The 27,091-nt window shown below is 48.7% G+C and overlaps 12 protein-coding genes across 12 annotated transcripts; 3 read left to right on the plus strand and 9 right to left on the minus strand.

Moving 5' to 3' along the window:
- Positions 1 to 424: 424 nt before the first annotated feature.
- On the minus strand, positions 425 to 932 carry N7508_004259 (ribonuclease III domain-containing protein; the record flags this gene model as incomplete). The annotated part of the gene is made up of 2 exons (XM_058462325.1): positions 425 to 669; positions 728 to 932. 2 exons carry the CDS (start codon positions 930 to 932, stop codon positions 425 to 427), a joined length of 450 nt encoding a protein of 149 aa, XP_058320950.1.
- A 1,317-nt stretch (positions 933 to 2,249) lies between these two features.
- N7508_004260 (uncharacterized protein) lies at positions 2,250 to 2,462 on the minus strand (the record flags this gene model as incomplete). The annotated part of the gene is made up of 1 exon (XM_058462326.1): positions 2,250 to 2,462. One exon carries the CDS (start codon positions 2,460 to 2,462, stop codon positions 2,250 to 2,252), a length of 213 nt encoding a protein of 70 aa, XP_058320951.1.
- A 1,257-nt stretch (positions 2,463 to 3,719) lies between these two features.
- N7508_004261 (uncharacterized protein) lies at positions 3,720 to 6,132 on the plus strand (the record flags this gene model as incomplete). The annotated part of the gene is made up of 9 exons (XM_058462327.1): positions 3,720 to 3,967; positions 4,514 to 4,639; positions 4,702 to 4,889; positions 4,941 to 4,999; positions 5,079 to 5,600; positions 5,652 to 5,745; positions 5,810 to 5,869; positions 5,924 to 5,987; positions 6,048 to 6,132. 9 exons carry the CDS (start codon positions 3,720 to 3,722, stop codon positions 6,130 to 6,132), a joined length of 1,446 nt encoding a protein of 481 aa, XP_058320952.1.
- Positions 6,133 to 7,496: 1,364 nt separating this feature from the next.
- Positions 7,497 to 8,447, minus strand: N7508_004262 (nuclear transcription factor Y subunit beta; the record flags this gene model as incomplete). Its single annotated transcript, XM_058462328.1, has 4 exons — positions 7,497 to 7,718; positions 7,781 to 7,908; positions 7,964 to 8,074; positions 8,291 to 8,447. The coding sequence occupies 4 exons, from the start codon at positions 8,445 to 8,447 to the stop codon at positions 7,497 to 7,499; spliced, it is 618 nt and encodes a 205-aa protein (XP_058320953.1).
- A 1,615-nt stretch (positions 8,448 to 10,062) lies between these two features.
- On the minus strand, positions 10,063 to 10,951 carry N7508_004263 (putative prefoldin subunit 2; the record flags this gene model as incomplete). The annotated part of the gene is made up of 5 exons (XM_058462329.1): positions 10,063 to 10,095; positions 10,187 to 10,379; positions 10,509 to 10,599; positions 10,659 to 10,796; positions 10,939 to 10,951. 5 exons carry the CDS (start codon positions 10,949 to 10,951, stop codon positions 10,063 to 10,065), a joined length of 468 nt encoding a protein of 155 aa, XP_058320954.1.
- Positions 10,952 to 11,085: 134 nt separating this feature from the next.
- On the plus strand, positions 11,086 to 14,013 carry N7508_004264 (putative mRNA splicing factor RNA helicase (Prp16); the record flags this gene model as incomplete). The annotated part of the gene is made up of 3 exons (XM_058462330.1): positions 11,086 to 11,935; positions 11,987 to 13,527; positions 13,603 to 14,013. The coding sequence occupies 3 exons, from the start codon at positions 11,086 to 11,088 to the stop codon at positions 14,011 to 14,013; spliced, it is 2,802 nt and encodes a 933-aa protein (XP_058320955.1).
- A 477-nt stretch (positions 14,014 to 14,490) lies between these two features.
- Positions 14,491 to 15,220, minus strand: N7508_004265 (putative oligosaccharyl transferase subunit Dad1; the record flags this gene model as incomplete). Its single annotated transcript, XM_058462331.1, has 3 exons — positions 14,491 to 14,557; positions 14,619 to 14,797; positions 14,966 to 15,220. The coding sequence occupies 3 exons, from the start codon at positions 15,218 to 15,220 to the stop codon at positions 14,491 to 14,493; spliced, it is 501 nt and encodes a 166-aa protein (XP_058320956.1).
- Positions 15,221 to 15,763: 543 nt separating this feature from the next.
- On the minus strand, positions 15,764 to 18,289 carry N7508_004266 (putative C6 transcription factor; the record flags this gene model as incomplete). The annotated part of the gene is made up of 2 exons (XM_058462332.1): positions 15,764 to 17,650; positions 17,705 to 18,289. 2 exons carry the CDS (start codon positions 18,287 to 18,289, stop codon positions 15,764 to 15,766), a joined length of 2,472 nt encoding a protein of 823 aa, XP_058320957.1.
- A 269-nt stretch (positions 18,290 to 18,558) lies between these two features.
- N7508_004267 (uncharacterized protein) lies at positions 18,559 to 19,931 on the minus strand (the record flags this gene model as incomplete). The annotated part of the gene is made up of 7 exons (XM_058462333.1): positions 18,559 to 18,646; positions 18,729 to 18,770; positions 18,825 to 18,952; positions 19,009 to 19,320; positions 19,385 to 19,529; positions 19,581 to 19,622; positions 19,762 to 19,931. The coding sequence occupies 7 exons, from the start codon at positions 19,929 to 19,931 to the stop codon at positions 18,559 to 18,561; spliced, it is 927 nt and encodes a 308-aa protein (XP_058320958.1).
- Positions 19,932 to 20,288: 357 nt separating this feature from the next.
- N7508_004268 (uncharacterized protein) lies at positions 20,289 to 20,468 on the minus strand (the record flags this gene model as incomplete). The annotated part of the gene is made up of 1 exon (XM_058462334.1): positions 20,289 to 20,468. One exon carries the CDS (start codon positions 20,466 to 20,468, stop codon positions 20,289 to 20,291), a length of 180 nt encoding a protein of 59 aa, XP_058320959.1.
- Positions 20,469 to 21,091: 623 nt separating this feature from the next.
- On the minus strand, positions 21,092 to 22,424 carry N7508_004269 (uncharacterized protein; the record flags this gene model as incomplete). Its single annotated transcript, XM_058462335.1, has 4 exons — positions 21,092 to 21,860; positions 21,917 to 22,043; positions 22,095 to 22,215; positions 22,281 to 22,424. The coding sequence occupies 4 exons, from the start codon at positions 22,422 to 22,424 to the stop codon at positions 21,092 to 21,094; spliced, it is 1,161 nt and encodes a 386-aa protein (XP_058320960.1).
- An 866-nt stretch (positions 22,425 to 23,290) lies between these two features.
- N7508_004270 (uncharacterized protein) lies at positions 23,291 to 25,832 on the plus strand (the record flags this gene model as incomplete). The annotated part of the gene is made up of 3 exons (XM_058462336.1): positions 23,291 to 24,416; positions 24,440 to 24,580; positions 24,652 to 25,832. The coding sequence occupies 3 exons, from the start codon at positions 23,291 to 23,293 to the stop codon at positions 25,830 to 25,832; spliced, it is 2,448 nt and encodes an 815-aa protein (XP_058320961.1).
- Between the last annotated feature and the right edge of the window lie 1,259 nt (positions 25,833 to 27,091).

The following is a 27,091-nucleotide window of genomic DNA, read 5'->3' on the forward strand; positions in this document are numbered from 1 at the left end:
TGTTGAATCTTGCCAGGATCTGTAAGCTACTCAAAGCCACAGGGCGACTCCTCCTATTTAAAAAAGCCGAATAAAAAGTGAGACAAAAAGTGCAAAGAATGGGACCAAAACAGCCATAGATAGTTTGTACAATGTAACTCCCACCACACCAGATCATAGATACCACAATAAAGGGACCCGGGATCCTCCACGAGAATTACCCAGATGAGTCATAAGATCAGCCCTCAGACCTGATATCATGTTCCAAGTGCTGATCTATAGACCGATCCGTGTCTTTCACGTGGGGGATCCCGGGTCCCTTTACCTTGCCATATACCAAAACGTGTGTAAGGAGCAATCGCAACACACTCAGGCCTTGACAGCAAGTTAGTACAACCAGGTCTCGTTCCAAATATGAACAGAAAGAACGTGAACATACTGTAAGTCACTCTTGAGGTTGAGCTTCCATGATGCCGAAGTTGATCATCGCCGCCTTGACAGCGTCTAGGTCGAACCCGCTGTCAATGAAGACAGCCCCTATCAGGGCCTCCACTGTGTTCGCCATAGTATCAATTGAAACATTCGATTGTGATGGGTTGAGGACAAGATATCTTTCAAGTCCGTGCCTGCATCCCAAGCTATGCAAAGTTTTGTTTGATGATCGAGAGTTTAAAAGCTGTGTCGTGTTTCCTGCACAATAGAGGTTAGCTTGAAGTGTTTTCAGAATATCAAGCGACAAAAAGCTTACCACACGTGGCATTCTTCAGATATCCATCAAGACTAAATACCATTGCAATAGCCCTATCTCCAACAAGGGCAAGGGGTTTGTTGCCGTGAGGAGACCCCAGGCTCCAGGTCTCCAGAGCCCTGCGAAGCAACACCAAATTCTGGAATGTGTACCCCAGAATAACCATCACAGCCTGGGAATGCTCTGGAGAATATATATAGGCCATTGTGGGGTTCAAATAGTCGGTATAGGATGATCGGATGGTGCCTGGTAGGTAGTGGGAAAGAAAGGGAATGGGATATTCAAAATTGCAAGCGGGGAACACCATATTTTATATTGCATCAGGCTCTTATTCAGCCCCAAGGCTGATTCAAAGGTTTACAGGCGCCTGTTCGGCAATATTCCTGTCGGAGTGCAGGGGTTGACTTGATGGTAGCCTGGCCGCTCTCATGCAAGTTCACTTCGCCTGCCATCTACATTGCAAGCAGGTAAATGCGCAGTAGAGCCGGGCTCAGGAATTCTTGTCTAGTACATGTGCCTATACACAGGCCCCTTTGCCCGTGATCCCTGCTTCTCTACTATCATTGGAGGCCTCACTTCCAACAGAATCAGACATAATGACACTTCGGTTAGACAAAAAATTAGGCACGCACCTGTGAATATCTCGGCTGTAACATGCCTCTCGCTTTTTATCTTACTTTTGCTCATTTCCACGAAAAACGGAATCTTGCTGACGGTGCTATTGCAGTGTTACAATACAATGGGGTTCAACCTACTTAATACACTCCACTATGGTGGGAGAGTTTAGGAGGCTCAAGAATCTCTCAGCATGCTAACTTAATATGTATCATACATGTACCAGGAGCAAGAGAACTTTCTTGGCAAGGCGCAATCTGCATGGAGACGTGTCCGATATCTTTGGGGGCGAAGCAGATGTACGTGCACAGACGCATGAAGCGAAGCGGCTGAGAAACGATGGGCTGTATGACCCCTCAACATACGTATTCCCTGTTTCACCTCATCAGTGTGCATCCTTCGGTCCGACCAGTCTTTATCCGGTCTCCTAGCACTCTAGCGGGAGAGAAGTTAAATCTTTTTAAAGAAATTGGACTTTGCCAATATAAATTATAGTTTAATGTAAAGCGTCTACATATTTCTCTAATCTAATTAGGGCTTTGTAGTCAGATTTTGAGTAATGACTTTTCATTAGTATGAAACTGGACTGATTTAAATCAATTTTAGCAAAGGAAGGAAAGAAAAAAATAGAAAATCAAAGAATGCCTTTGAATTAGCCTGGGAACAAGGGACATCTTTCAATCTATCGCGACAGCAAAAGGGGATGCGGGCAGGTGCAACTTTACGCTCAAGGACCCACCATTCAGTGGCGTCTGCCATCTTAATACAATGCTTGATGCATCGCGCTCGATTGTATGAAAAAAGCGAGTAGAATGAACCTAGGAAATAAGTCAGCTATAGGTGCTTCAAAAAAGGATTCGAAAACTATTTCTTCGGGGCTTGGGAGCGAGGTTAGGTGGACGTGGTTCTACAGCTTGTTTGGCTTGTCTTCGGCCTGACGCAGCGCCGGAATAGGCCCGGGAGACTTTGGGGCTGGAGGGTTTTTGGGGAGCTTAACCATGATGGGTGTTAGATCGGTGATCTGGTACGAAACGTGGGGGTATACTGACTGTTCAGTCCGAAGGATGTTGAGCTGAGCTGCGTAAGTTGTGTGAAGTTCAAGAGAGATGTTGATGTACATGTTCTAGATGAGGAACGAGGTTAATGTAGCTTAGGCTTGCTGGTGTATGGTGTATCATACTATTCCTGAAGAGACTCTTTATCTTCACTATGCTTTTGATATTGTTGAGATTCATGGCGCATCCAGGCTAGATGCCTGACATATCGGGCCTGGCATATCAGCATTAGACCTAACAAGCAGAGTATAGTGCAGGCAAAGAGTTCCCACTTAATAGGGTCTTTCACTCATTGAGAGAAAAACCAGACTTGAATAGTCTCGTTGGCTTTGATATTGATGCTTCCCATTTCAGGAGACATCTAATTTCAACAGATATTGATATGGCTCGATATAGACGAGTCATTGGCCACGTATTACCATGCCTATTATGAGACTTTTACTCTACACAATGACCATGTCCACGTGCCTTTGGTCTATTTTAACATGAATGCTCGAGTTCAATGATGTTTGAAGTTCATTAGGGAATCGAATGCACCAAGGTTACAAGTACCGAACCCCAGTGGTTTTCTCATCACTTTGAGAGATTCGAAAGATCGGCAAGACCTCAGTCTGGGACATGCATTGAAACATCTGCACACATCTCTTCACTGTACGGATGTATATGGAGCTGGAAAGTAGGAAAGTTGGAAAACGGGATTTGGTGGTGGATTCAGTTGAGAAAGTGATCGACCCACCAGATCCACAAGCCAACAATAGTCGATGCAGCCAATGCCAAGGTCGTGCATTAGGGGTCAGCTTGGCCAGAGGAGCACATCCTATTGCAGTAGATTGAGGTGCTTAAGAGCTGCGGTTCAAAGTTCAATGGTTCCCCCATGTCCAGGGGTAAGAATGTGAATCGCTAAAATTGATCCGACTGAGACAGGTGGGTATAGAGGCTCCCTAGGATTCAGCTCCCGGAAGAACATTCGGTATGGATCTCAAAATGGGGACTAACTCCACATATGTTGCGCAGGTCCAATAACCTCCGAATGATACTTAGGTGATCGGCAGTTCACCATTTCAAAGTACGCTAAAAGCCAGTGCCAACCGATCGGGATGCTAATGATCCATAGCTTTGTCCAATAAGAAAACACCTATTGACGCCCCCTTGCGGCATTGCCTTTCCTCGTGAGTCAGTTATGAATGAAATCTTGGAGGGCTCGCAGATGGTGGCCCCCTATCCAAGATCTGTCAAGCATAGGAGTACTTATTGACCTGCCGGACCCCACTGCTATTTATTTTTGCGCATTTGTATAAAACCACCTCTACTGTGTAGCAGTCATGAAGCTGTCAACGCTCCTTGGCTTCGCAGGCCTCGGTGCTGCTCTGCCTTCCCTTGGGTCTATTAAAAAGTTTGAGCTTAATCTCACATGGGACACTAGGGCGCCCGATGGAGTTGAGCGTGAACAAGCTTTGGTCAATGGTCAATTCCCTGGCCCTCCGCTGCTGATGGATGAGGGCGACACGGTTGAGGTCACTGTAAACAACTACCTGCATTACAACACCACAATTCACTATCACGGTCTTGAGTGAGTCTATCTTCTTCGAGTTTATCCAGACCAACCATTCACCCGAGAACAGACAGCAAGGAACATCGTGGTCAGATGGTGTGCCGGGAGTTTCGCAACGTCTCATTCCGCCTGGTGGGAAATTTGTCTCCAACTTCACTGTCACGCAGCATGGAACATACTGGTAAGCTTTCCAGCCTCAATCTCAAGGTCTCTAATATTGATGAATCATAGGTACCACTCGCATTCTGCTGGACAAATCATGGATGGCCTGTACGGGCCCATCTACATCAGGTGAGCTTCTGTTCGCAATGAAACTAATACCAGCAAGCTCAGACTCGAGATCCAGACCCCGCACAGCTGCCAAGAATATGGCCAATGCCATGGCTAATGATACCCTGACACGGGCTCAAATTTATCAAGCGATCAAGGACCCTAAGCTGGTCATGCTTTCCGATTGGTTCCATAACACCTCTGAGGAACTACGGCAATTTGCCGTGGAAGGAGACATCGACATATTGTAAGTCCAGCGAATATGCCGATGCAGCAATATCTGACATGCCACAGATGTACCGACTCTCTACTGATCAACGGAAGAGGAAGAGTGCGCTGTGTCAGCCCCGGATATGCCAGCAGCCTGATTCCCCCTACTATGTTGTCCCTGCTGCAAGGCAAGAATTACACCGTTAAAGGGTATGTGATCAGATCAGAATGCTTGATAGAAGCCCGATTACAACTAACGATTGGCCGCGAAGATGTCTTGCGCTTGATAACACCTACGCTCAAACAACATATGCGCCACACAACCTCAGTGCAGTTCCCTCAACCTTGTACAATGAATGCAATGCCACTGAAGCGGAGGAAGCTGTCATCGACGTCGAAAGCTGGAAGGGGTGGGCAAGTCTCAACTTTATCGGTTCAGCCAGTATCTCGGTTCCAACTGGTATGTTTGATGTTGATACCTTCTCGGGGAACTTTTGACTAACCAAGACAGTCTCTATCAACAACCATTCTATGTGGGTGTACGAGGTTGATGGTCAGTACATTCAGCCCGTCCAAGTCGACGTATGATATCTCTTCCTGAACCACCTTCAAGCTACACCTGCATACTAACCGAAAACCCCCTTAAAAGGCATTGACAGTCAACAATGGTGGTCGCTATTCCGCCCTGGTCAAGCTGAACAACACCGCAGGAGACTATCCCATCATTGTCGCCAACTCCGGATTAAACCAAAAGCTTGCAGGACGCGCTACTCTGTCATACGCCAATGGCGATCCCAATATCGGTTCCACCCCCTCTATCAACTATGGTGGTAACAGCCTTACTTCTGACGTCGTCGTCCTCGATGAATCCACCATCAAGCCCCTCGTTTCAAACAAACCAAGCCAGCGCGTGGATGAAACATACGTGCTCGATATTGGACGTTATGAAAAGGCTTGGAGATGGTCCCTCAACTCAAACAATGCGTACAATCTGGCCCTGGAGGCTGAGAGACCTATGCTATGGGATCCCAAGTCCTATGAGAACAGCAGCTTGGTTATCGCTACCAAGAACAATACCTGGGTGGACATTATCTTCAAGGTTGTTGGCGATTCTACAACCCTTCAGCCGGGTCATCCGCTCCACAAGCACTCGAATCCGGTTTATGTTCTAGTGAGTACTTCTAAGATAGAATGCCTGGCCTTCTTTGCTAACAATTCTTAGGGCTCCGGCACTGGCGAGTTCAACTACACTTCCGTCGCAGAGGCTGCCAAGGAGATGCCAGGGATGTTCAATCTGGTTAATCCTCCCATGAGAGGTACGCAGCATCTGACCGACTATTCTCCAATTTATATAATGTGGTTAACGAGTGTGTTTTATAGACACCTTCACCAGCCCAGCAGCCTTCCAAGGACAGGCCTGGATGGCAATCCGCTACCACGGTATGCGCTTCAAATCATTCTATCATCAAATCTAGACTAACAACCCCTTTACAGTGATAAACCCAGGAGCATTCTTCATGCATTGCCACATCGACCCGCATCTCACAGGCGGTATGGCGTAAGTGACCCATGCTGAGCCATTGTACTCTGATTATCAAATACTGACCAGATCTTACAGACTTGCTATGCTCGATGGTGTGGATGTCTGGCCCACTGTCCCAGCTCAGTACGGCCCCAAGGGTCACTGGGGCAATGCGGCGTAGATCCGATTCGAACCCAGGATTGACATAGACGTAAATTAGACTTCAGCGCCAGAAAAAGTTTCTATTCATTAACGTGAGTATCCTGATAATACCCAAGGCTGAGAGGAGATTACATCAGATAGCCTATTTTAATACTTCAGTTGCACAAAGTGCCTAGACTAAGCTTATCATGCAGGCATATAAAGTCGATCTATTTTGGCCGTCTTGATTGTTTTTCAATGTACAAACTAATGCGAAACGAGTCTCAGCAGTGCTAAACCCTACGCAGTCTAGAATCTCAGATATCAGCATAATCAAGTTAAGCGATGCCAACCCTCAGCCCCAGAGAGAATGGCAGACTTGAGAAAAATGGGACTAGAGCCAAGCTGCCAGAACCATCAGGCAGTTGCTGAGACCGTTTCTATGGATCTCAGCCCTAAGGGCCTGGTCCAAATCCTCTGCAACCATAAGGAAACTCTGGAGTGTCTTGATGTTGACCTTGATGACGATTCAAACATGTTGAAAAATCTCTAAAGGTCGAGCAATCCACGCAGTGAGCCAGACTTGGATAGCTGGTTCGGATTTGATCATTTCATGGACAACTATGGCGATCCAAAGATTGTTGAAGTTCGCGATGTGTTGTGGGGGCGCAAAGCCGCTCACTGAAAGATTATGTTGCATTGAGGCGCTTGAGCTTAAACATTCAGGTTCTTCTTTACTTCGCCAAAGGAGTCGGCGGCGGTGAGGGGTTGTATGGGGAAAGACTGTCTCCCAGGGAGTCTGGAGCTTTTGCGTTTTCGTGGATACAAAAGAGGAAGGCTCAAGTAGTAGGACTCTCAGGCTCATAGCGTGATGAAGCTTTATATCGAACCTGAAAGAGATCCAGGGGGTGGATGAATTGATTCCCTCGGCCAAGCACATTCTAGGCTCCGATTTGGATGATCCTGCGTGGCGCAGTGACTCGGAGAGTGAATATAATCCCCGGAATGATGGCGAGAGTCAGAATGAGATTTGAACCTTCTGGCTATTGGATGCAATTCGTGTCGTCTACAAAGCGCAAAGAAGGCAAAGAGTAAGAGACAGTATGTCATTGAATCGAATGTACAGTCTCAGTCATCTGGCGAAGCCCATAATACCTAATAACCCGCAAAACTCCAAATAATAAACGGCCCTGAAACAAGCCTGGTCTGTCGAGTAGAACGCAATCCGACAATTGGTAACCCCCTCTAGAGGTAGAGACACTCCAAATTCCGCTGTATCAAATGGCCGAGATAACAGTGTAGATAAACACCGAAACCAAAGACGCCTGCACGCCTCACGCTTCCACTCTGAAATCCACAATGATGGCAATTCCAGCGCATGCATCCTTTGCTAAAGTGAACTCTCTAGTAAGAGTCTCCGCCTGCGCCGTTGTGGGGCTGGCCAACCATGGCTGGGTAACCGTAGGCTGCGGCATCTTGCTCTGATGGGTCCAGGTTGGGGTTAAGCAGAGGGTTGCCGGCTTCGGCATCGGGGAATCCTGTAGGACGGGCTGAGCCACCGACTGGACCTCCGGTGCCATAGCCAGCGCTCGGGGGGCGCTGGTTCTCACCGCGCGCAGATTGGGTCTATAAGTGGGTTAGTTTATCAAACTGTATATGCGCGCGCTGGCTAGGTAGGCATGTCTTACCTCACGGTACTTGGAGAGGTAGATCTTGAGGGCTTCGGCATAGTTCTCAAAACCAAGAGAGGTCATAGCGAACAAGATATCTTCACCGTTGACAGTCTTGCGCTTTTCCTGTTGACATTTCTCCGAGGCTGTTGTGATACCTTAATATATGTCGGTTGAGTCATGGAAAACTTTTGAACTTACCTTCGCTTGTGATGAACGAGATAAACTCGCTCACGCATTCCTGCATACACTCCTTGGCTTCTTTTGCGATCTTTGCGTTCTCGGGCAGCGCCAATTTCATGATACGTGCCACTAGAGTACATAAGTTAGTATGGCGCGGCTGAACTTAAAGCGCAATATGCGACCGACATTCATCTTAAATCACTACAGGCGCATGCCCGAGTATCAAATAAGACGAAAGCGGGACTACAGAAAGCGCAGTTGGAAGGATCGAAGTGCGGGGGAAGACAGAGGGGCGGCAAGGTACGCGCAAATCGGAATAGAAACATGCAAGTCGACGCAACTAACCATTTGCAATCGGAAGCCACCGATCTTGCTCCTTCACCTCAAATTCGCCCTGGTGTCCTGACGGGTCGTGGTGGTCTTTGTCCATGTGCTCTTGTTCTTCGCCCGATTGCACCTCGGGGTCGAGTTCAGGTTCCTTCGAGGGGGAGGTCGACGACATGATTATGAGTGGTTTGGACGGGCAGTGGAGCCGGGGTTTGGGCGTCAATGCTTGTAGGTTTCGCGTGCCTGTTGTCAGACCACGTCAGATCTAATGCTGGCGCGCGATCGGTTGCGTTTTGGACAGCGCAGAGTCGGCTGCGTCAAAATGGGACAGGGTTGTATCAGCTGGGTACGAACCGCTTTACAGTAGCCTCAGAAGCACGAGTCGAGGGAATCTGGCAATAATGCGCGATCTAGCTCTATGAGCGCAAGGCGGATTAGCCTCGTGTCGGGAAATGGGATGAAACCCGTCAAGAATTAAGAAATGCGATCGCGTCGCACCCGCTGCTGTGAGAATGCCAATCAAATGCGCCTCACGAGTCGGGGAAGGTCAGTGAAGCTTGGGTGGTGACGCGGGATGCAACGCGGGAGCAGCGAGGGTGGGTCAGATTGGGGGGAGCCCAACTGTCCGACAGGTGCAAGTCGTGCAGGGGAGAAGAAGAGCATACCGTATAATCCTTTAGTGTCTTGTGTTCCGATTCGTCTGGATCTGAGATCAGAACGCTAATGTCAACATGCTGTTTTGAGTGGAGGGCGTGGGCTGAGATCAATTGGCGAACCAGAACTCCCTGGGCAGATCGAAGGGACGCCTTTCGGTTGGTCACTTACCAATGTAAATATTGAGATGTCAAACAGGGCCACAACATCAACTCTCAAGTATAATAAGTGAATGCGCAAATTCCGGCAAATCGAATGACCACGAAGGAAGCAGCCGACACAGTCAAAGAGGGGAGAGAACGAGTTGAGCTCAGTCATGATTGCATCCGATGTTGAGCCTGAGGCATAGATACGGGTATATCAATTACATAATTACACAAGGCACTAGGCGTTGAGTCTGTAATATATTGTATTTGCAATACACATTGGAAATACACATCTAAATAGTGTCGATATGCATCTATACAGGCTGCACTGTGCACATATGAGATCACAATTGTGCTTCTGTCTTGATATTGCATTTGCATAAATCTAACAATAAGCTGCCTGCTGCGTAGCCCAACAATGCCTTGGTCATTTGTCATGCAGTCAGGCACCACACCCTACATGGACCGTACAGATATACGCATTTGAAACATAGCATTCAAGTTGATTGTCACTTTTTGCTACCCAATTAATTTAAAAGACATGAACCTCGCTTTCACAGCCCTGTACCTTTGCTTCATAGGTCTACAAGAGGTACTACAAGACATATATCAGTCCACGTAATAGGGCCAAATATATACTTGTGATTGAGACACCTATCATGAGAGCCAGGCATACTTGTATTCAGAAAAGCCCAGCGGACCAATTCACAACTCACTATCAGTTCCTTGGCTCAGGCTGATATAACCTAAGCGTACCCTCACTTTGTCAGGCCTCAAGATCCAGAAGATATGGGTATATTCCTTGGTGCTATGAACATTATGAAATAAGAATCTCTTGCAAGTTGGAATCAAAGCACGAATCAACGCTGCATTATGTCTAGTCTTTTGCCGTTCCCAGTAGCGCCGGTAGTCTCATGCTCTCGCACTTGAATAGTACGACCGAGGACAGATAAGGGACACGTAAATCAATATGTGGGAAAAATGACGCCACTAAGGCTGCACAACCTGAATGTTATTCTTTTTCTGTAATAGCAAGGCAGATTAGCACCGTCCCTAGCTCAAGGGAGAGAGAAAACTTCAGACATGAGAGGTCCTCATGTCAAGACAACCGTACCTTCCAAGAGTCCAGCTCGCTTTGCTTTGACTTGTATTGCTTGAGCATCTCCTCCAAGACTGACTTCAGTCCGTCCGAGTTCGTCTTGAGTGTGGGGAGAACTTCCTGAACGGTGCGCTCAACCAAAACGCCGTTCACCATGCGGAAACATTTGCGGTCTTGAGGGAGAGGGTCGAGGGTTTCGATAACAAGCCTGATGAGACCAATAAGTTAGCATCATGTAACTTCATTCATGGTTTCCTGCAGAACTAGTGCAGCACCTGATTCACGCCCAGCGCAAGATCTCATGCCGGACAACTGTATGACAGCAGATGAAACGTACTTATGCTCTTCAGCTTCCTGCTCGATATCGCCAATCTTCTGTGCTAATTGCTGGAGGGTGTTCTTGAAGTTGGTGTACTGGAGTTGGAGCTCTGGGTTGAGGGGTCGCATTAGTTTTCGCCCTGAAGAATTGGACACTTAAGAGGCATACCCTGTTGCTTCTTGGGATCAATCTGCTGCTGGCTCGACATGATGACTGCGTGACACGGTGTGGTATGCGGTACAAGAAAGCTCGAGAAATTAAGATGACGATGCGGGGCGCCTGCAGTTTGGTGTTTGGCGGCGGTCACTATGGGCTGTCTGAACCTTTCTCAGCCTATGAAAATGAAGATTAAGAAATTTAATTGAAACTGCTTGAATCTAGTAGTCAAATGAATTCTTTATTTTTACTAATATACTCGATATATGTGCTAATGCAGTTGTCTGCGCACCGTAGATTGACATTCACGTGACTGATATCGGAGTTTGCACCGTTTGACCGCGATAAGTTCGTTGGTGATTGCTGCTCGAGTCAACTTACACCACAGCTCTCAATCTGTGATCCAAGTCCCATTTGGCTTGCAAATAGGTCCATCGCCATGTCTCGCGATATGGGGCCCCCTGCCAAAAGGCAGAAGAGCTCTGGCAACCTCCCGCCACAGTTACGCGATGCTAAGCGGAAGGATATCGACACATGGGAAACCAATCGCATGCTCACATCCGGTGTGGCACAAAGACGCGACCATGAAGGAGATTTCATGCCCGAAGATGAAGAGGCAACTCGAGTTCATTTGCTCGTCCACGACCTTCGGCCTCCTTTCCTTGATGGCCGTACCATCTTTACGAAACAGCTCGAGCCGATCTCCGCTGTTCGCGACCCACAGAGTGATATGGCGGTGTTTAGTCGGAAGGGAAGCAAAGCTGTACGTGACCGTCGGCAGCAGCGCGAGCGGCAGAAACAGGCACAGGAGGCGACAAACGTCGCTGGCACAGCTCTGGGCAACTTGATGGGTGTCAAGGAGGACGAGGGCGATAGCGCAGTTGCTATGCCCGTTGAGGAAACCTACAAAGGAGGAGGAAACAAGTTCGCCAAGCACCTGAAAAAGGACACCGGAGCTAGCGCTTTCAGCTCTAGCAAGACTATGCGGGAACAGAGAGAGTATCTTCCTGCTTTTGCTGTACGCGAAGATCTACTGAGGGTGATTCGTGACAATCAGGTTGTCGTGGTCGTTGGAGAGACAGGATCGGGAAAGACTACACAGTTGACACAGTTCCTCCACGAGGATGGATACTCAAAGAACGGCATGATTGGGTGTACACAGCCTCGCCGTGTGGCCGCGATGAGTGTCGCAAAGCGTGTCAGCGAGGAAATGGAAGTCGATCTTGGTTCCACTGTTGGATATGCGATCCGTTTTGAGGATTGCACCAGTGATCAGACAGTTATTAAATGTGAGTTCGTTTCTATTCATGATGCACGAACGATTGCTAATTAGTATCTAGACATGACGGACGGTGTTTTGTTGCGAGAGTCTCTAACACAGACAGATCTCGACAAATACTCCTGTATCATCATGGACGAGGCGCACGAAAGAGCTCTGAACACAGACGTCTTGATGGGTCTTCTTAAGAAAGTTCTGGCTCGGCGCAGGGACTTGAAATTGATCGTGACATCCGCAACTATGAACTCGGAACGTTTCTCGCGCTTTTACGGTGGTGCACCAGAATTCATCATTCCTGGCAGAACGTTCCCGGTCGATCTTCACTTCTCTCGCACACCCTGCGAGGATTACGTTGACAGTGCGGTCAAGCAGATCTTGGCTATTCACGTATCCCAAGGTCCGGGAGATATTCTTGTCTTCATGACTGGACAAGAGGACATTGAAGCAACCTGCGAGCTAACTGATGAGCGGTTGAAACTACTGAATGACCCTCCAAAGCTCAGCATTTTACCCATTTACAGTCAAATGCCAGCCGAGCAACAGGCCAGGATCTTCGAGAAGGCTGCCCCAGGCGTACGCAAAGTAATTGTTGCTACCAACATTGCCGAGACCAGTTTGACTGTCGATGGTATTATGTACGTCGTTGATGCTGGTTACTCCAAGTTGAAAGTATACAACCCGCGCATGGGTATGGACACTCTTCAGATCACACCGATTTCCCAGGCCAATGCAAACCAACGATCTGGACGTGCTGGCCGAACAGGACCAGGAAAGGCCTATCGTCTCTACACTGAGACGGCTTACAAGAACGAATTGTACATCCAAACGATTCCCGAGATTCAACGTACCAGTCTCGCAAATACCGTGCTCCTGCTCAAGTCTCTTGGCGTGAAGGATTTGATGGACTTTGACTTCATGGATCCTCCTCCACAGGAGACAATTTCCACATCTTTGTTCGAGCTTTGGTCTCTCGGCGCTTTAGACAATTTGGGTGAACTTACATCTTTGGGACGCCGCATGACACCTTTCCCTATGGATCCCCCCCTTGCCAAGCTTGTCATCATGGCATCGGAAGAATACGGCTGCAGCGAGGAGATGTTGACCATTGTCGCAATGCTCTCAGTTCCGAACGTCTTCTACCGCCCCAAAGAACGAATCGAAGAATCAGACTCTGCCCGCGAGAAATTCTTCGTCCCAGAATCCGACCACCTAACCCTCCTCCATGTCTACACCCAATGGAAAACCAACGGATGGTCCGACTCATGGTGCGTCAAGCACTTCCTCCACGCCAAAACCCTTCGCCGCGCCAAGGAAGTCCGCGATCAACTCCACGACATCATGACCGTCCAGAAAATGCCACTGATCAGCTGCGGCACAGACTGGGACATGATCCGCAAATGTATCTGCTCAGGCTACTACCACCAAGCCGCACGCGTCAAGGGTATTGGCGAATTCATCAACCTCCGCACCAGCGTGACCATGGCTCTCCACCCCACAAGTGCACTCTACGGTCTTGGATACGTACCCGAGTACGTAGTCTACCACGAGTTGATCCTGACAGCCAAGGAGTACATGTCCACAGTGACAGCAGTCGACCCTCACGTAAGTTGCTCACCCTCTCCATTCTATTCCATGTCATATCATCCAATTGAGAAGATAAAACTAACATATCAATAGTGGCTCGCCGAACTAGGAGGCGTCTTCTACTCCGTCAAAGAAAAAGGTTACTCGCAGCGCGATCGCCGCGTAACAGAACTAGAATTCAACAAACGCATGGAAATTGAATCGCAAATGGCAATTGACCGTGAACGCGCCGCAGCCGATAAACAGCGCGAAGAAGAACGGAACGATCCTACACGCCGCAAGCGAGAAGTTGAGGCTGGTGCCGGATCTGCTGTGCGCCGTCCTGTTATCAAGCCAGGTCGGGGTCGCAAGATTGGTGGTCTTACGGCTTCGTCTTCTACTTCGTCGCGCCCAAATGCCAGTGGCAATCCTGGTGGTAGTGGGGGAGCCGGAAGAGGCGGTGGTTCCGGGGGAAGTGTTGTGAAGAGACCTACTGTTCCCCGGAGGCCTGGACGGGCATTCTGACTATAGTATATACTGGCCGTCAGCCCTGTTGGGCTTTTGAGTTGTTGTTTTAAATCCATCTAGATGGATCGAGTTGAATAGATACCCGCCATTGCATTTTAAACTAACCCGTTACTGAGTTGTACGACCTCACACTTCCTTGAGTACTATAATCACCATTGCCTGGGTTTGTGCTCTTTCCCTTTATACTGACACTTATGGCACCCCCAAATATAGATAATGGTTGAAATAGTCATGCTTAACATGGTATAAGTGACTAAGCCTAGGATATGAACAATGATTCCCATCCTAATCAGACAAACCAGCAAAAAGGGAACAGGCTAAAAAAGAAAACGTCCCCAATGCCAATACAATATCTAAAAAAGACAGTATTCCCAATCCGTTCAATGACCAGCTAATCCAATCAACCCCAAAGAAAAGAGTAGACCAGACTAGTATGGTATGGATAGAAGGAGAAAAGCACCAACAGAGCACAGCTCAGTTAATAAAGTTGATGCAGAAGAAGTGTAGAATCAAGCTTCCGAAGATGTAATCGGCAAAGGCCCTGTTAGAACAGGATATTAGCAGATGTTCCAACCTCGGTTATCAGATGAAGAAGAACTGACCTTTCATGCGAGTAACCCGTCCCCTGCTCCTCACCCTGCTCATCCGCAAACCGCGCATTCTTCCCCTTGGAGCTTGGCTTTGATGTAGCACCGGAATCACTAGTTTGCATGCGAAGACTTGCGGTCAGGACGAATTGACCGACGGCGGCACTAAAGCCACTCAGGAACGCGTTGAAGGGCTGTTATTAATTGAAAATATTAGCTCAGTTCGTGGTGATATCGTGTATAGCGCCGGGTATAGATTGCCATGTTATGTGGCCCATCTGTTTAGATGTACGTTCCCATCCATTGAACCATAAAACACGGCCAACTATCCCAACGCAGAATGCATGATGATTATAACTCACGTAATTTCCAGCCAAGACACAGTACAAGAACTGCAAACCACCAACAAGAACGAGGAATGCCATAAAGGCATCTAGAAGGAGTGTACGTTGCGGCGTCGTGGTGGCATATTGCTGCCAGACATGCTGGGCAATTTCTGCGGCTGAGGCGTTTGTCTTCAGGGTTGCTGGACCTGAGGAGAGGGGCTTTGGTGTTGGGGTTGTGGGCGTGGAGGGTGTTGCGGAGGTAGTTGAGGCCGCGTGGCGCTTGGGAGGCATAATTTCGGGATCCGGGGGTATTGGGTATTCTTAAGTGGTGGGGGGATTGGAGTATCAGGAATTGGAGGTCGGTCGCACTTTTTGATCCCCGGTTTCTTTGGGTGTGGTCGGTGGGTGGAAGGGTAATGGCGGAGTGGAGGAGATCATTGATGCCAGCTTGGAGCTTCTCCGTTATCGCGTGGTCACGTGGTTCAAGGCTGGAAGTATACAACGATGTTGATTTCTTTGTTTGATTTTTGGTTATCAATATGCTAAGGGGTTGCTCTAATTTGATTTAAAATAGACAAGTTATTGCTCAAGATGCACATTGTGCTTGTATAGATCATGCTGTGCCGCGACTACCGTCGCCAGCATAACATGTTTCACAGAGAGAGGAGAGATAAAGTAACAATGAGGGGAGGGATATCATCCAAAATCAACGCCAGAAGTCATAAAATCATGGATATAGTTACAAGACTAAAGTCAAGGGAGGAAACCCCACATGCAAATATACAATGGCCAGACGTCAACAGACAAAACATATCAAGACCCGTCCGATGCGAATCACACAAACCATTCAGTAACATTAGTCCCCTTGGTCGGTTGAGAATTATCATTCTCCACATCCATCTGAAAATCACGCATAACCTGATCCCATTCGTCCCAGCTGAGCGGAGGGGCCTCTGGGAGTGGATCCGGATTCAAGAGAGGATTGTTCATGGCGGCATTGTAGGGCAAAGCTGTTGATAAGCCCGATGATGGGATTGGATTTGTTGCTGAGACATTACTACTTTGGGTAGACGGGGTATCGTAGATGTTATGGGAAGCGAAAATGTTTGTGTCGGGGAAAATATTTTGTAGAGCTCCGAGCGGACCTCCGCTGAGGTCGATATTCAGATCGACATCAGATGTAATCTGTGGAGAAACATCTGATTCATTATGTTGGAAAGGGCTTGCCTGTCCTAGCGGCATATGGATCTGGGGAAGAGGGTGGTTGGGCACGGAAGTGATTTCAGCACCGACCGGCTCTAATGGGTTGGGAGCTGGGCCAAATTTGACTACTAATTCCTGGCGTTGTTTAACCCGGGTGGCTTGGGCTCGTTTCATAAGGGCGGCGAGGGGCCGCCATAGCATACCCTTTTTATGTGTGGCCTGCAATGCCCACTCTGAATAGAGCGAGCTAACCGCACTCCAGGCTCGATCGGTGACGGGACAGATAGGGCGAACGCATATTTCAGACAAGACAAATGCAACGCCATGCCATTGCATATTGGTCCGGAATAGCCAGCCCCATTTGGCAGTCTTTGGATCGGCTTCGAGCAATCGCCCAAACTCCAGTACCTCAATTGCTGTCAGGAATAGGCTTTCGCGGGTTGCTTGTGAGATGTTCGTCTGGCGATCTTTCCGGGTCATTGGGTGATGGACAATCAGCCACAACTTGGCAAGGATAAGACGTCCCACTGTGGCAGCACACCATTGAATAGGAATGTTCATGTCACAGTGTCTGATATACCGTTGTTCACAGCGATCACTGATAATTTGAATCATCCGCTCACAGCGATTAATTGGTGGCATATTGTCAGGCGGACGAAATTGGGCGCCGGGGCACACGTAATTAGCTCGCCGCAAAGCACTCGTAATCTCGCAGCGAATAAGACAGAATGTACTATCGGTACAGCCCTCTCGTTCTTCCGGCGTTTCCGTCATCTCAGGATACAGGTCGTCATCGTTGACATTCAATGGTAACCGAGTGTCGTACATGCTCTCATGGATAATAGGATCCGTCCCATGATCTTCCGACGAGCGAACATCCAGTAACGAGATATGCCACCATAGTCGACGGCGCATTTCTGTCTCAAAGGGCTTGAGTGCAAAATTGGTTCCGTCACGATGTATGCCAAGTCCTTGGGCAAGACGCAAGACGACAGAGGTCATGGACCAAACAAATTTGCTGTCATCTTCTCGTCGCACACAAACCAAGAACAAGACAGCAGCTTGGAGAAGAACCAAACTTTGTGTGTTCAAGAATCCAGCTTTGGCTAGAGCTTGCTCCGTAGCAAAGCGGTACCGTTTGACAGCAGTTGCGCGGTCTTCGCCAAGACGGAATGTGCATTCTTCAGGCCTCATACTGACAATACTGCAGAGATACATGGCAAAGACCAGAGCCTCTGAGTTCTTATCAAGCGTCTCCGGGTGCTGTGCTGCCTCGACAAAAAGTTTTCTGGCAGTCGGTCGATGCACGATAGTGATCAAAGGAGCCACATTTTCCTCATATGCTTCCCAAAGTATCGATACTTTGTCAATAGAAGGATGAAACTCTCGAAGCGAATGAGACAGCGAGTAGTATCCAAAAATGTGTCCATCGTGGGAACTTGAATTTGGGGAGTCTGGAGAGGGAGTATCATCTTCCTCGGTGTCAGAATGATCAAGAATATCTTGTAACTCTTCAATCTATAGTAATTTAGCAAATTGCACGACCTCACATAGAATATCGAGATATCATACCTCATCTCCAAGACTTGCCCAGAGCCGATTGCTCACGTATCGACTCCGACCTTCATCGATGACCAAGCGCCCGAACTCATTTTCAAGTCTGTTTGGGGCAGGTTTCTTAGGATCAGTGTCCGCGAATGGACATTCAGAACTCTGGCCCTGAGACCCAGTAGATCCAGGGGGTGGTGCAGGAGCAGCAGTGGGCGCAGGCGCAGGCGCAGGCGTATCACTGACAGCAGTAGAAGATGTCGTTAAGGATGGTGCTTGAGAGGAAGCTCCCTCTGCACCTGAGCCATTACCACTCCTCAAATGATCAATTACACCTTCCAAACGGCGTAAGCGCGAAAGCAGCTCCGCATCAGGCGGGCGCTTCGATTTGCGCGGGGCACGACCAGGCGGAGGAAAGATACACTCAATGCCGGCCTTTGTACAATTCGAACATGGAGTCCGCTTGTTACATCGGACTTTTCTGCGGCGACATGTTACACAGCTGCGGGAGCTCGAGATGTCGTGGCGGGGAGCGGTGGCGGCCACGTTAGGCGAAGTCGGGGAATTATCGCTGACGATCAGCTCTGGGGAAGCTGAATGGAACGACATGACGGATATAGGGTTCAGTTCTCTCCTCCCACATTCTTAAACAAACCCTTTCTTTGTGGCTTTAAGCTTGAAAAGATCACTCGAGCCTCACATGTTATCATGCGGGGCATGTGACCGGTGACTCAGCGTCTAGGCGTTTTCCTCTTTGGGAAAAGACCGTTATCTCCGTGGTATTGGATATAGTATGGAATTCATTTAAACGCCTGGTATGTGCAGAGGCACGCTAAATAACATACATAAAACTACCAAAAGCAGATATCAGTAGCTCATTACTCTATAATAGTATTGAGATCAGAGGTCCGGACTGGCGGGTCGTCGCCTCGCCAGCCTCGTCGAAGGAAGCGTTTAAGCTTTCGTCTAAAAGGAGATAAGTCGAATGTTCAAAGATCCGGTGTACCCCAAGATGGTACACCAAAGTAAGCAGTTAGGAGGAACTCACTTCGCCGACTCCCAAATCTTGGTCTCGTCATTGAAAGTATGACTAAATAGCCGATCAGCCCGTGGATCTATAAAAAAGAAGATAAGGTGTACTAACCCAGAAAAGGTCGTTCGAGTCAGAGCCTTAGGTCCATACTCCTCCTCAAGAAGCCAAGTATAAGCATAAGGAATCTTAACCGGGATTCCCTCAAACGTGCTATCACGCAGTGGGAAAATGTCACTCTCCTGAAAACACCATTAGCACCACAGATCAACATCAAGAGCATAAGAGAAGTACAAACCTCGTAGTGATGCTTATCCTTACAACTCAACGCCTCGGGATGTCCATTCAGCCTTTTACTCTCATCCTTGCGCACAGCAGTAATATCAATGAAAAGACCCGACGACATATCAATCCAGCGTGCATCGATCTTGTTCATCGTGTCCTGCTCAGACTTGACGACGTAGTTTGGATTGATTTCGAGCATGTAGGCACGACCGCCATCGACGTTTGGGAGATCGAAGTGGTGTTCTGTCATGTTGTAGTAATCTGCTAGGAAGTGGATTGTTGGTTCTGAGATTTGGACGTCTAGGTCGTTGTCCCATGGGAAAATCTAGATTGTGGTTTCGTCAGTGATTGTCGGTGAAGATGAATTAAAAGAACAAGCTAGAGCTTACCTTCTGATTCCACCACCAGGCTAAGAGTGTGCCGTGCATGATCCATGTCTCTGCGCCAATGGCGTTCATTGTTGAGAAGTATGTTTGGACTAGGGCTGAGAGATGAGGAATAACTTCTGATTCTGGCAGAGTTTCATTGGCAAAGCTGAGACTTGTAAGTGAATGACCAGGACAGATAAAGAGCGAGAGAACGTACCGGCCGTCATAATGATAATGGAACCTGGGCAGCAGGTTAGCTCTAAGTCGACATAGACATGTTAATATGGTGGTTCGACATACGATGATTCATCTAAGACATTCGAGCAAGTCAGTTAAAGTTAAACGGAGCCACACGGCTGATCGACAAGGCTGTAAAATGGCACGAGGTCGGATTGTACGCACGGAAGTATTTCTCTGTTGGTATTTCCTTTTTGCTCTTATACTCTCCTGTTACATTCTGTCGTACACTCATGAAATTCGGTTGTGTGTCGTTATTCCCGCACACCCCGGAGACAAGTGCTGCTAGGAGTACTCCATAGAGCCAGCAAGCGGTAGCTAGGGATCGCATTCTCTGTACTGGAAGATCACAGACTCTATGTCCTCATGCGTCGATTGTCGGTATATACAACGTTCGTGATATATGGCAGGTTGCGCTCGATTCGTGTGCTGCAAGATGCGCCGAAATGGAATATATGAGGTCACGCGACGCCAGCCAAAAGATATAATAGAAAAATCGACGAATGGAAAACAAGGGTATCATGCAAAGAAACAAAGACAAGCACACGATCAAAAATGAAAGATAATGATCAGCGCAGGAACAGGCTAAGTGGCTGAAGAATAAATCGAGTAGATGGCACTTATCTCCTGCAAATTTCAGAGAACAGAAACACAATTGACCATAAATGATCCATGATTGGAACCGGAGTTACGCTGTGACGACGAAGCCGGCTTTCCGAAGCCCACCACGCAGCCAAAGAGGCTTGGTATTGAGCGGGAGCTGACGACTCCCATCGTACTCGTTTCGGAAAACGATCCTTTTAACGAGGCCGGTATATCCGTGGATCGAATCAGCAAAGTCTGCGCGTTCCGCCACAAGGACCCACATGGCAATGAGCTTGTCTTGTGTCGCGTGTTCAAGTGCCGGGGGATATTTAATTAAGCACAAGTTTCACTTTAGACGTTAATTATATTGTATTTTGAGAGAACTATGCATGCCCCTGTGTTGTTGGTGCTTTCGAGAGTTAAATTGGCGTTCCTATGTATATCAAGGCGCAGCGGGAGGTCGAGGTATACGCGTCCTCCGATAGCATCATTTTAGTCTGCTTGACCGCTGCGCTAGCACCCCGCACAGGCTCAAATGAATTTGATTCTGACAAAAGGGGAAATGCATCACACAAGAAATCCCATGGCGCGGTTTTTCGACCTTTACTGATTGAAATACGATACGGTAGTGGCTGGCTATCAATACTTATGTCGAGTTTCTTTTCAGGCCTATGACTCCACACTACTAGCACTCCTGAGATAGGAAGCGAAGCTCACATTTAGCTTGTAATCATCAGTTTTAGGAATGACAGTGGGGATCAGAGTCTAATTGCTATAAAAAATACTCGATGGCCAAAGAGCCAAGAATTGGCGTAAAGTTGGGTCAAATTTCGGCCGAAGAAGATTCCGAGGGAATTTTCCATGAACGACTTCAAGGCCAATTTCCTTGGAAAGTCATCCCTCTCACTATTCAAGCCTCGCCTCGAATAGAGCCGGCTGATCCGCCAGATCCCTCGGGCTCTCACAACCATTCGGCAACCAAACGTTTACCAACGCAAAACCAGCCATCTCCAGTAAAGACCTCCACTGTCTCTCGGTCCGTTCCAGCGACGCATAGGAAGCCATCATATGCAAATCCGACAAAACAGCAGACAGCCCAACCCCAGATTCAGGCAAGACACTCTCACTAATCAATAGCAGCGAATCAGCACCCATAGCGGGACGCAGCCGCCGCAGGATCTGCACGGCCTGCATGTCAGGCCAATCATGCAAAACAGTGCGCAAGAAATAAGCCTTTGCATTACGGACGGGCTGTTCCTTGAAGAAATCGTGAGCCATGACTTCGATCCCCGGGAGATCAACGCCAGCGATCACACCGGGTTGATCCTGCAAAATCAGCTGGCCTGGTAAATCTGGGAAATGAAATTGAAGTTTCCTTAGGTCTTCCCCTTGGCCTCCGCCCATGTCAACTATGAGTGGGTCGGACAACGTTTTCACGCGCAGACTTGCGACCGGGAAGAATTCGAACCAGTCCTTGCCTGTTCGTCGGAAGGGCATGCTCATTACTGTGTTGAAGGCTTGGCCGTAGTATGGGTTGGAGTTGAGGAACTCGAAGTAGTGGGCCGGTGTGCTGTGTGCAAACTGGAATGGCCCCTCTAGGCCATTTTGGGGGCTCTGCCAGCCGTTTGAGTGGAAGTATTCTGGGAGTTTGGAGAGGACTGTCCAGAAGTGAGTTCTGTTTGATGTTAGGGGTTGAATATGCTGCATTCCTGTCTTCGCGAACTATCATACCCGTGGATCATCGCAGCAGAAAGGGGCGAGCTTGTTACCAGAGCAGCTGCCATCGGCGTCGTGGTATACTTGTCTACATCTACCTCATGGATCACGGACATGGCAGCCAGGAATCGCAAAATCCGTTCTACAACTATCAGAACTAACATAGGTATGAGAAAGCAGGACGATAACTTACTGACAAGCAGGGGTTCTGCCTCAATCTGCAACTGTTCAACGTTGAACACACCATCCTGCTCGGATATAACATCAAACAGCCTCAAATCGACAGCTAATCGAATGGCCATCCCTTGGTGAGCCTAGCACATGTCAATTGCCTGTCTGTTGCCTGTCAATTGCCTCCACATGGGTCCACACGGCATACCGAAAATACGAGACGTGAGGCAGTTGCCAAAGGACTCTCCAGCCGAGTCCGTAGCTTGTCACATGCTTGTAGCCACTGGGTCTTTTGTTGCTGATCCAATCTATCTGGATCGACGGCGTCGAGTTTATGTTGCAGATCGCTCATGATAGAGTAAAAAAAGGTTCCATTGTGTAGAGATCTATCATGCTTGACACGTTTTTATGCCATCTTTGAAGCCGAAATCAACGAATTCTCCGGCCATTCTCTAATTGACTTGTCTGTAATAAACCGAAAAATCAGACTCGGAGTATCCGGGAAATTCAAGTCGAATAATCCATGTCACATAGTCACGTTGTAGAGTGTAACCCTAGAACATTGGCATTACAGCATCAACGGTCCGGTGTCCTAACCAAAGTTACCCGGATCCATCAGGCAGTCTACAGCGAAGTCAATTCGCAAACTGCACCAATTCGAGCAAATCGGGAATAGCCGTCGGGCGTTGATGGGCCAATAACGACTTCTAGTGGAGTTGTTTAGAAAGGCTGATTGGTCAGGTTTTAACTCTATAACTTCACTGCCTGTTCCTCCCATTTCCAGCCACCGAGGTTGGCATCATGGACCCTGACTCCTCCGTCTAAGCACAATTGGCTCATTGCTTACCCCAGGAGATCTCGACCTGTTCATTCTTACCTAATTTCTGCCTCACCTTTCGATTCTCACATGTTCAGATGCCACCCCGACTAGTTTTCGTTTTCAATTCCATGTCCATGTTCCATTTTGACTCCCATTCGATACGATGAGTCGAAATACACACTAACTCCTGGCCCGGACTTACCTTTGAGGCCGTTCCCGATTCTCTTTTCGAAGAGAAACTGCGACAATTTGTGTGTCCACAAGACATAATTTTATGCCTATAGCGCGTGCCCAACTGAACTCTCGCCCCTCCATTCTCACAGGATAGTGCATAGTGCTAGCATAGCCCACTATCCCGGGCCTCCCCCAAAGTCCGAATCCAGGATCCAGAAGTGAACATGTCAGAGACCTCCACACCTCAGGGAGAATCAAGCACACTGCAACCAGCCTCGGTCCAACAGCTGAACCGCTCGTGTGAGTCATGTCGCAGTCTCAAGGTACGCTGTTTGCCGAGTCTGTCCACGCCTAATCAGTGCCAGCGATGTGCGAAGGGGAAGAGGACTTGCGTCTTTGTTCCCCCGCAGAGACGCCGGCCTCGTAAGCGGACGGACTCGCGTGTGGCACAGCTGGAGAAGGAGATGCGGGTCATGCGTTCGCTTTTGAAGGGTCGGATTCGGGAGGAAAGTGAGCCCGAGTCCGAGGGGAGTGAGGTTGATGAGCGGGATTTGGAGGATGGCGAGATGAAGATGCGGGATCATTCTGCGCATTCTTCGGATCGGTTCATGGAATATTCGCCTGAGTTGATGAATTCTCATCCCGGTGGGCAGGATCGTGTGCTTTTTTCCGGTCCGCCGTCTTTTGCTGGGTTGCCACCTGGTTTTGAGTTGGAGGAGTCGGAGCCTGTGGAGGATGTGATCGATCGGGGTATTCTCTCGCTGGAGGATGCGGAGCAGCTGGTTGCGTATTTCATCCATGAGCTTGCTTATTTCTTTCCGTTGGTCGTTTTGCCCCTGAATACGACGGCTGCGCAACTGCGACAGACGAGGCCGGTTCTCTTTCTCTCTGTCATCGCGGCGACGTCAATATCCGTTGACGCAGGGCTAGCAGCGGTGTTAAATCGTGAGATGGTCCGGCTCTATTCCGAGAGGTTCTTCATTGAAGGCGAGAAATCATTGGAATTAGTGCAGGCCCTGCTCCTCATGATCATTTTTTACTTCCCACCAGCGTCGCCCCTGAAACTGCAATTCTATCAGTACACGCACATCGCCTCGACGATGGCGCTTGAAATTGGGCTTGCCAACAAGCGCCGAGTCTCAAAAAGGTCCGACCGGAAGAGCAGACACGAGCCACACGATGAGTTGCTGGCCGAGCAAGCCAGAGCTGTTCTGGGCTGCTACCACCTTGGTTCAACAGTAGCGATGAAAACCCGTCGACAGAACCTTCTCCAATTTAACGACTGGATGACCGAATGTGTCAAACATCTCGAACACTCCCCCTCCGAACAGACCAGCATTTGGCTGCGTGGTTCGAGCTTCAGCGTATAACAGACGAGGCGACGTCTTCGTTCGGTCTGGATGATACCAGTGCCACCTCGCCCTTAACAGAGTCAAGAGTACAGGCAGTGCTGCGATGGTTCGACAAGCGAATGGACATATGGAAGAAGAATACCCCTTCAGACCTGCTGACAGGTAAGTCCATCCCCAAGCATCCCGTTCCACTCCGATTTCCAGTCATGACGACTAACACCACCGAACTTCAGTCCCAATGATCCTTGAATACCGCTCCACAGCCCTGGCAATGTACGAACTAGGCGTAGGTGAAGGTTATCGCGACCCAGACGCCATAAAAAGTCGCTACTTCACACTCCCACCCCTCGACGACGAACACGAACACGACCCCGAATCCTCAGACCCAGACCCAACCACTGCCCCAATCGAACCAAACGTCAACCAACCAACCAGCAAAACAAATACCCTCAGCGCAATCCGCATCGATATAAACATGAAATGGATGAACGCCGCACAAGAAATGCTAGACGCAGTCCTAGCATGCAGCATAGACACGATGCGGAAATTGCCGAACTTGATGTATACACGGCTAGCAACGGCCGTGACGGCTCTGTTGAAGATTCATTTCTCCGTGCGGACGGGGGCCCTAGGAGAAGTCGTTACACCGGAGACGGTGAATGTGGCATATTATCTGGATGCCGTCGGAGCAAAACTCGGCGAAGCGGGCGGTGGAGGAAAATTCAAGATCCCTAGTCGGTGGTACCAAGTCGTCGGTGCCAGGGGGCGGGACTGGTATGACCGATTGGAAAGACGATATAGCGGGAATCCATCCGGAGTGGGAATCGGAGGAATGGGGGTTAGCCCATCGACGGGAACAGGAATAGGGACAGGGACAGGGACAGCAGAGCAGATGGGCATGTCTGCTCAAACGCCCGGTCTTGGACCCGCGTCACACCACCGTGCAGCGACGCCATCTTCACATCACTCTCACGCCCATCTGACTGTGAATCCGAATCCCAACACCCAACCAGGAATGGAGCCCTATCCCATCTCAGCAGCCGTCAGTCCAATTCCACCCCATGCGGGAATAGAAAGTGGATATGTAGCAATGAGTGGACCGCCGATGTGGCCTGGGCCAAGTCCAAGCCCGATGGATGCGCAGAATCCGAATCCGCACTTCTTTCATTCTCTCCCGCCGGGGTATCAGCCTTCACCTGCGAATTCGCATCCAGCTATGCAGCCGCAGTTTGCGTATGAGGCCCAGCCGCGTATGCAGCCTCCGGGACATATTCAAGTTCATGGACATGCCCGCGGCCCAGGTCCAGGACAGGGTGGGCCACAGGCCCCGGGCATGTACGGAACTGGCATGGAGATTGATGGATGGTTGCCTGATGGTAGTATCTTTGGCATGCCGCCTTTGCCTGAGTTTTGATTGTTGAGGTGTGGTTGATATGGCGGGCTGTATGAGATCCGTCAGGTCAGTTTGAACCAAGCCGAGATTCGGAGTTCGGCGTGTGCATTCTCGTTGGGGTGTTTCCATAGACCACTGTGATGTATAGATGGTTGACTGGGTTGCATATGCATGTATAAGTTATACGACCGTCGAGTTGAGGTCAATGAGCCCAACAAAAAACACAAACAAACAGGAATAGGAAGGAAATAATAAGCAAATACGTACCACACTCACCAATACAAACCAGATCTTCCTTTTCTCAACGAATGAAGAAAGAGAAAGTAAAGTCGAGGTCTTCGAAATCGAAGTATACAAACCCCCAACAAAAACCCCCAACAAGTCCCATATCTCTAGCCACGCGAGCAAAAGAAAGAAAGAAAAAAAAAACCAAGCCAAAGCCAGAAACTGGGCCAATGCGAATATTAAGACCAGATCCCAATTTCCCAGAAACCAAGAACCCAAAAAAGAAAAAGTCCCGGCTGTTCAACACGCATTTTACCCGAATTTAGCCAGACGCAAAGAAAATGACATGGTGACATATCACGGAGGGTCGGGATGATCGGAAGTTCCGCGCTTGTGTACAGTCCGAATGCTGCGAATGGGTGGGGATCCTTGGCGGGATATCTTATACATGGCTGGATATCCGTATCCGTATTCATAGATATGGATATGAATTTGTGTATGTGGCAGGCTGCATTGTTAGAATTTGCTTCCTTATTTGAAGCCGGATCCGAATCCAATTCCGGATACCCGTCCGACAGTGTTGCCTACGGAGTGGTTGAGAGGTGGGAAGCGGGAGGTAGAAGTATAGTTTGGATAGTAGATGATCCTTCAGGTTGTCGGCAGTTGTGAACTACCTCTTCCGAGAATCACGTCTAGTAAAGGTAGCTGTGGATATTCGGTGGGCTTATAATGGTGTCCTTACGGGAAAATCGCCAAATAGAGTCTATATCCGAAAACTAGGGACAGGGTCCTCGGGAAATCTCCGCGATGGAATCTTAGGGCAACTTTCTTATTTGTGGAGATCCTACAAGTTCTGCTCTAGAACTGAAACTGAAACAAATGCGGTGCATATAGGGTTTATGAACTGATTAACGTTATGAACATAGTGGTAGATAGACATGGGTATCAAAACGGGCCACCAAACCGAACGGGGTTCACGCAACGCCGAGACCATAGAATAAAATGTAGATAAGGAAAATTAACAAGCAAAATAATAATATGTTGCACAAAGGAGT

This window comes from Penicillium antarcticum (genome assembly GCF_028974205.1).
Source record: "Penicillium antarcticum strain IBT 31339 chromosome Unknown utg000004l_segment0_segment0, whole genome shotgun sequence".
NCBI classification, from domain to species: domain Eukaryota; kingdom Fungi; phylum Ascomycota; class Eurotiomycetes; order Eurotiales; family Aspergillaceae; genus Penicillium; species Penicillium antarcticum.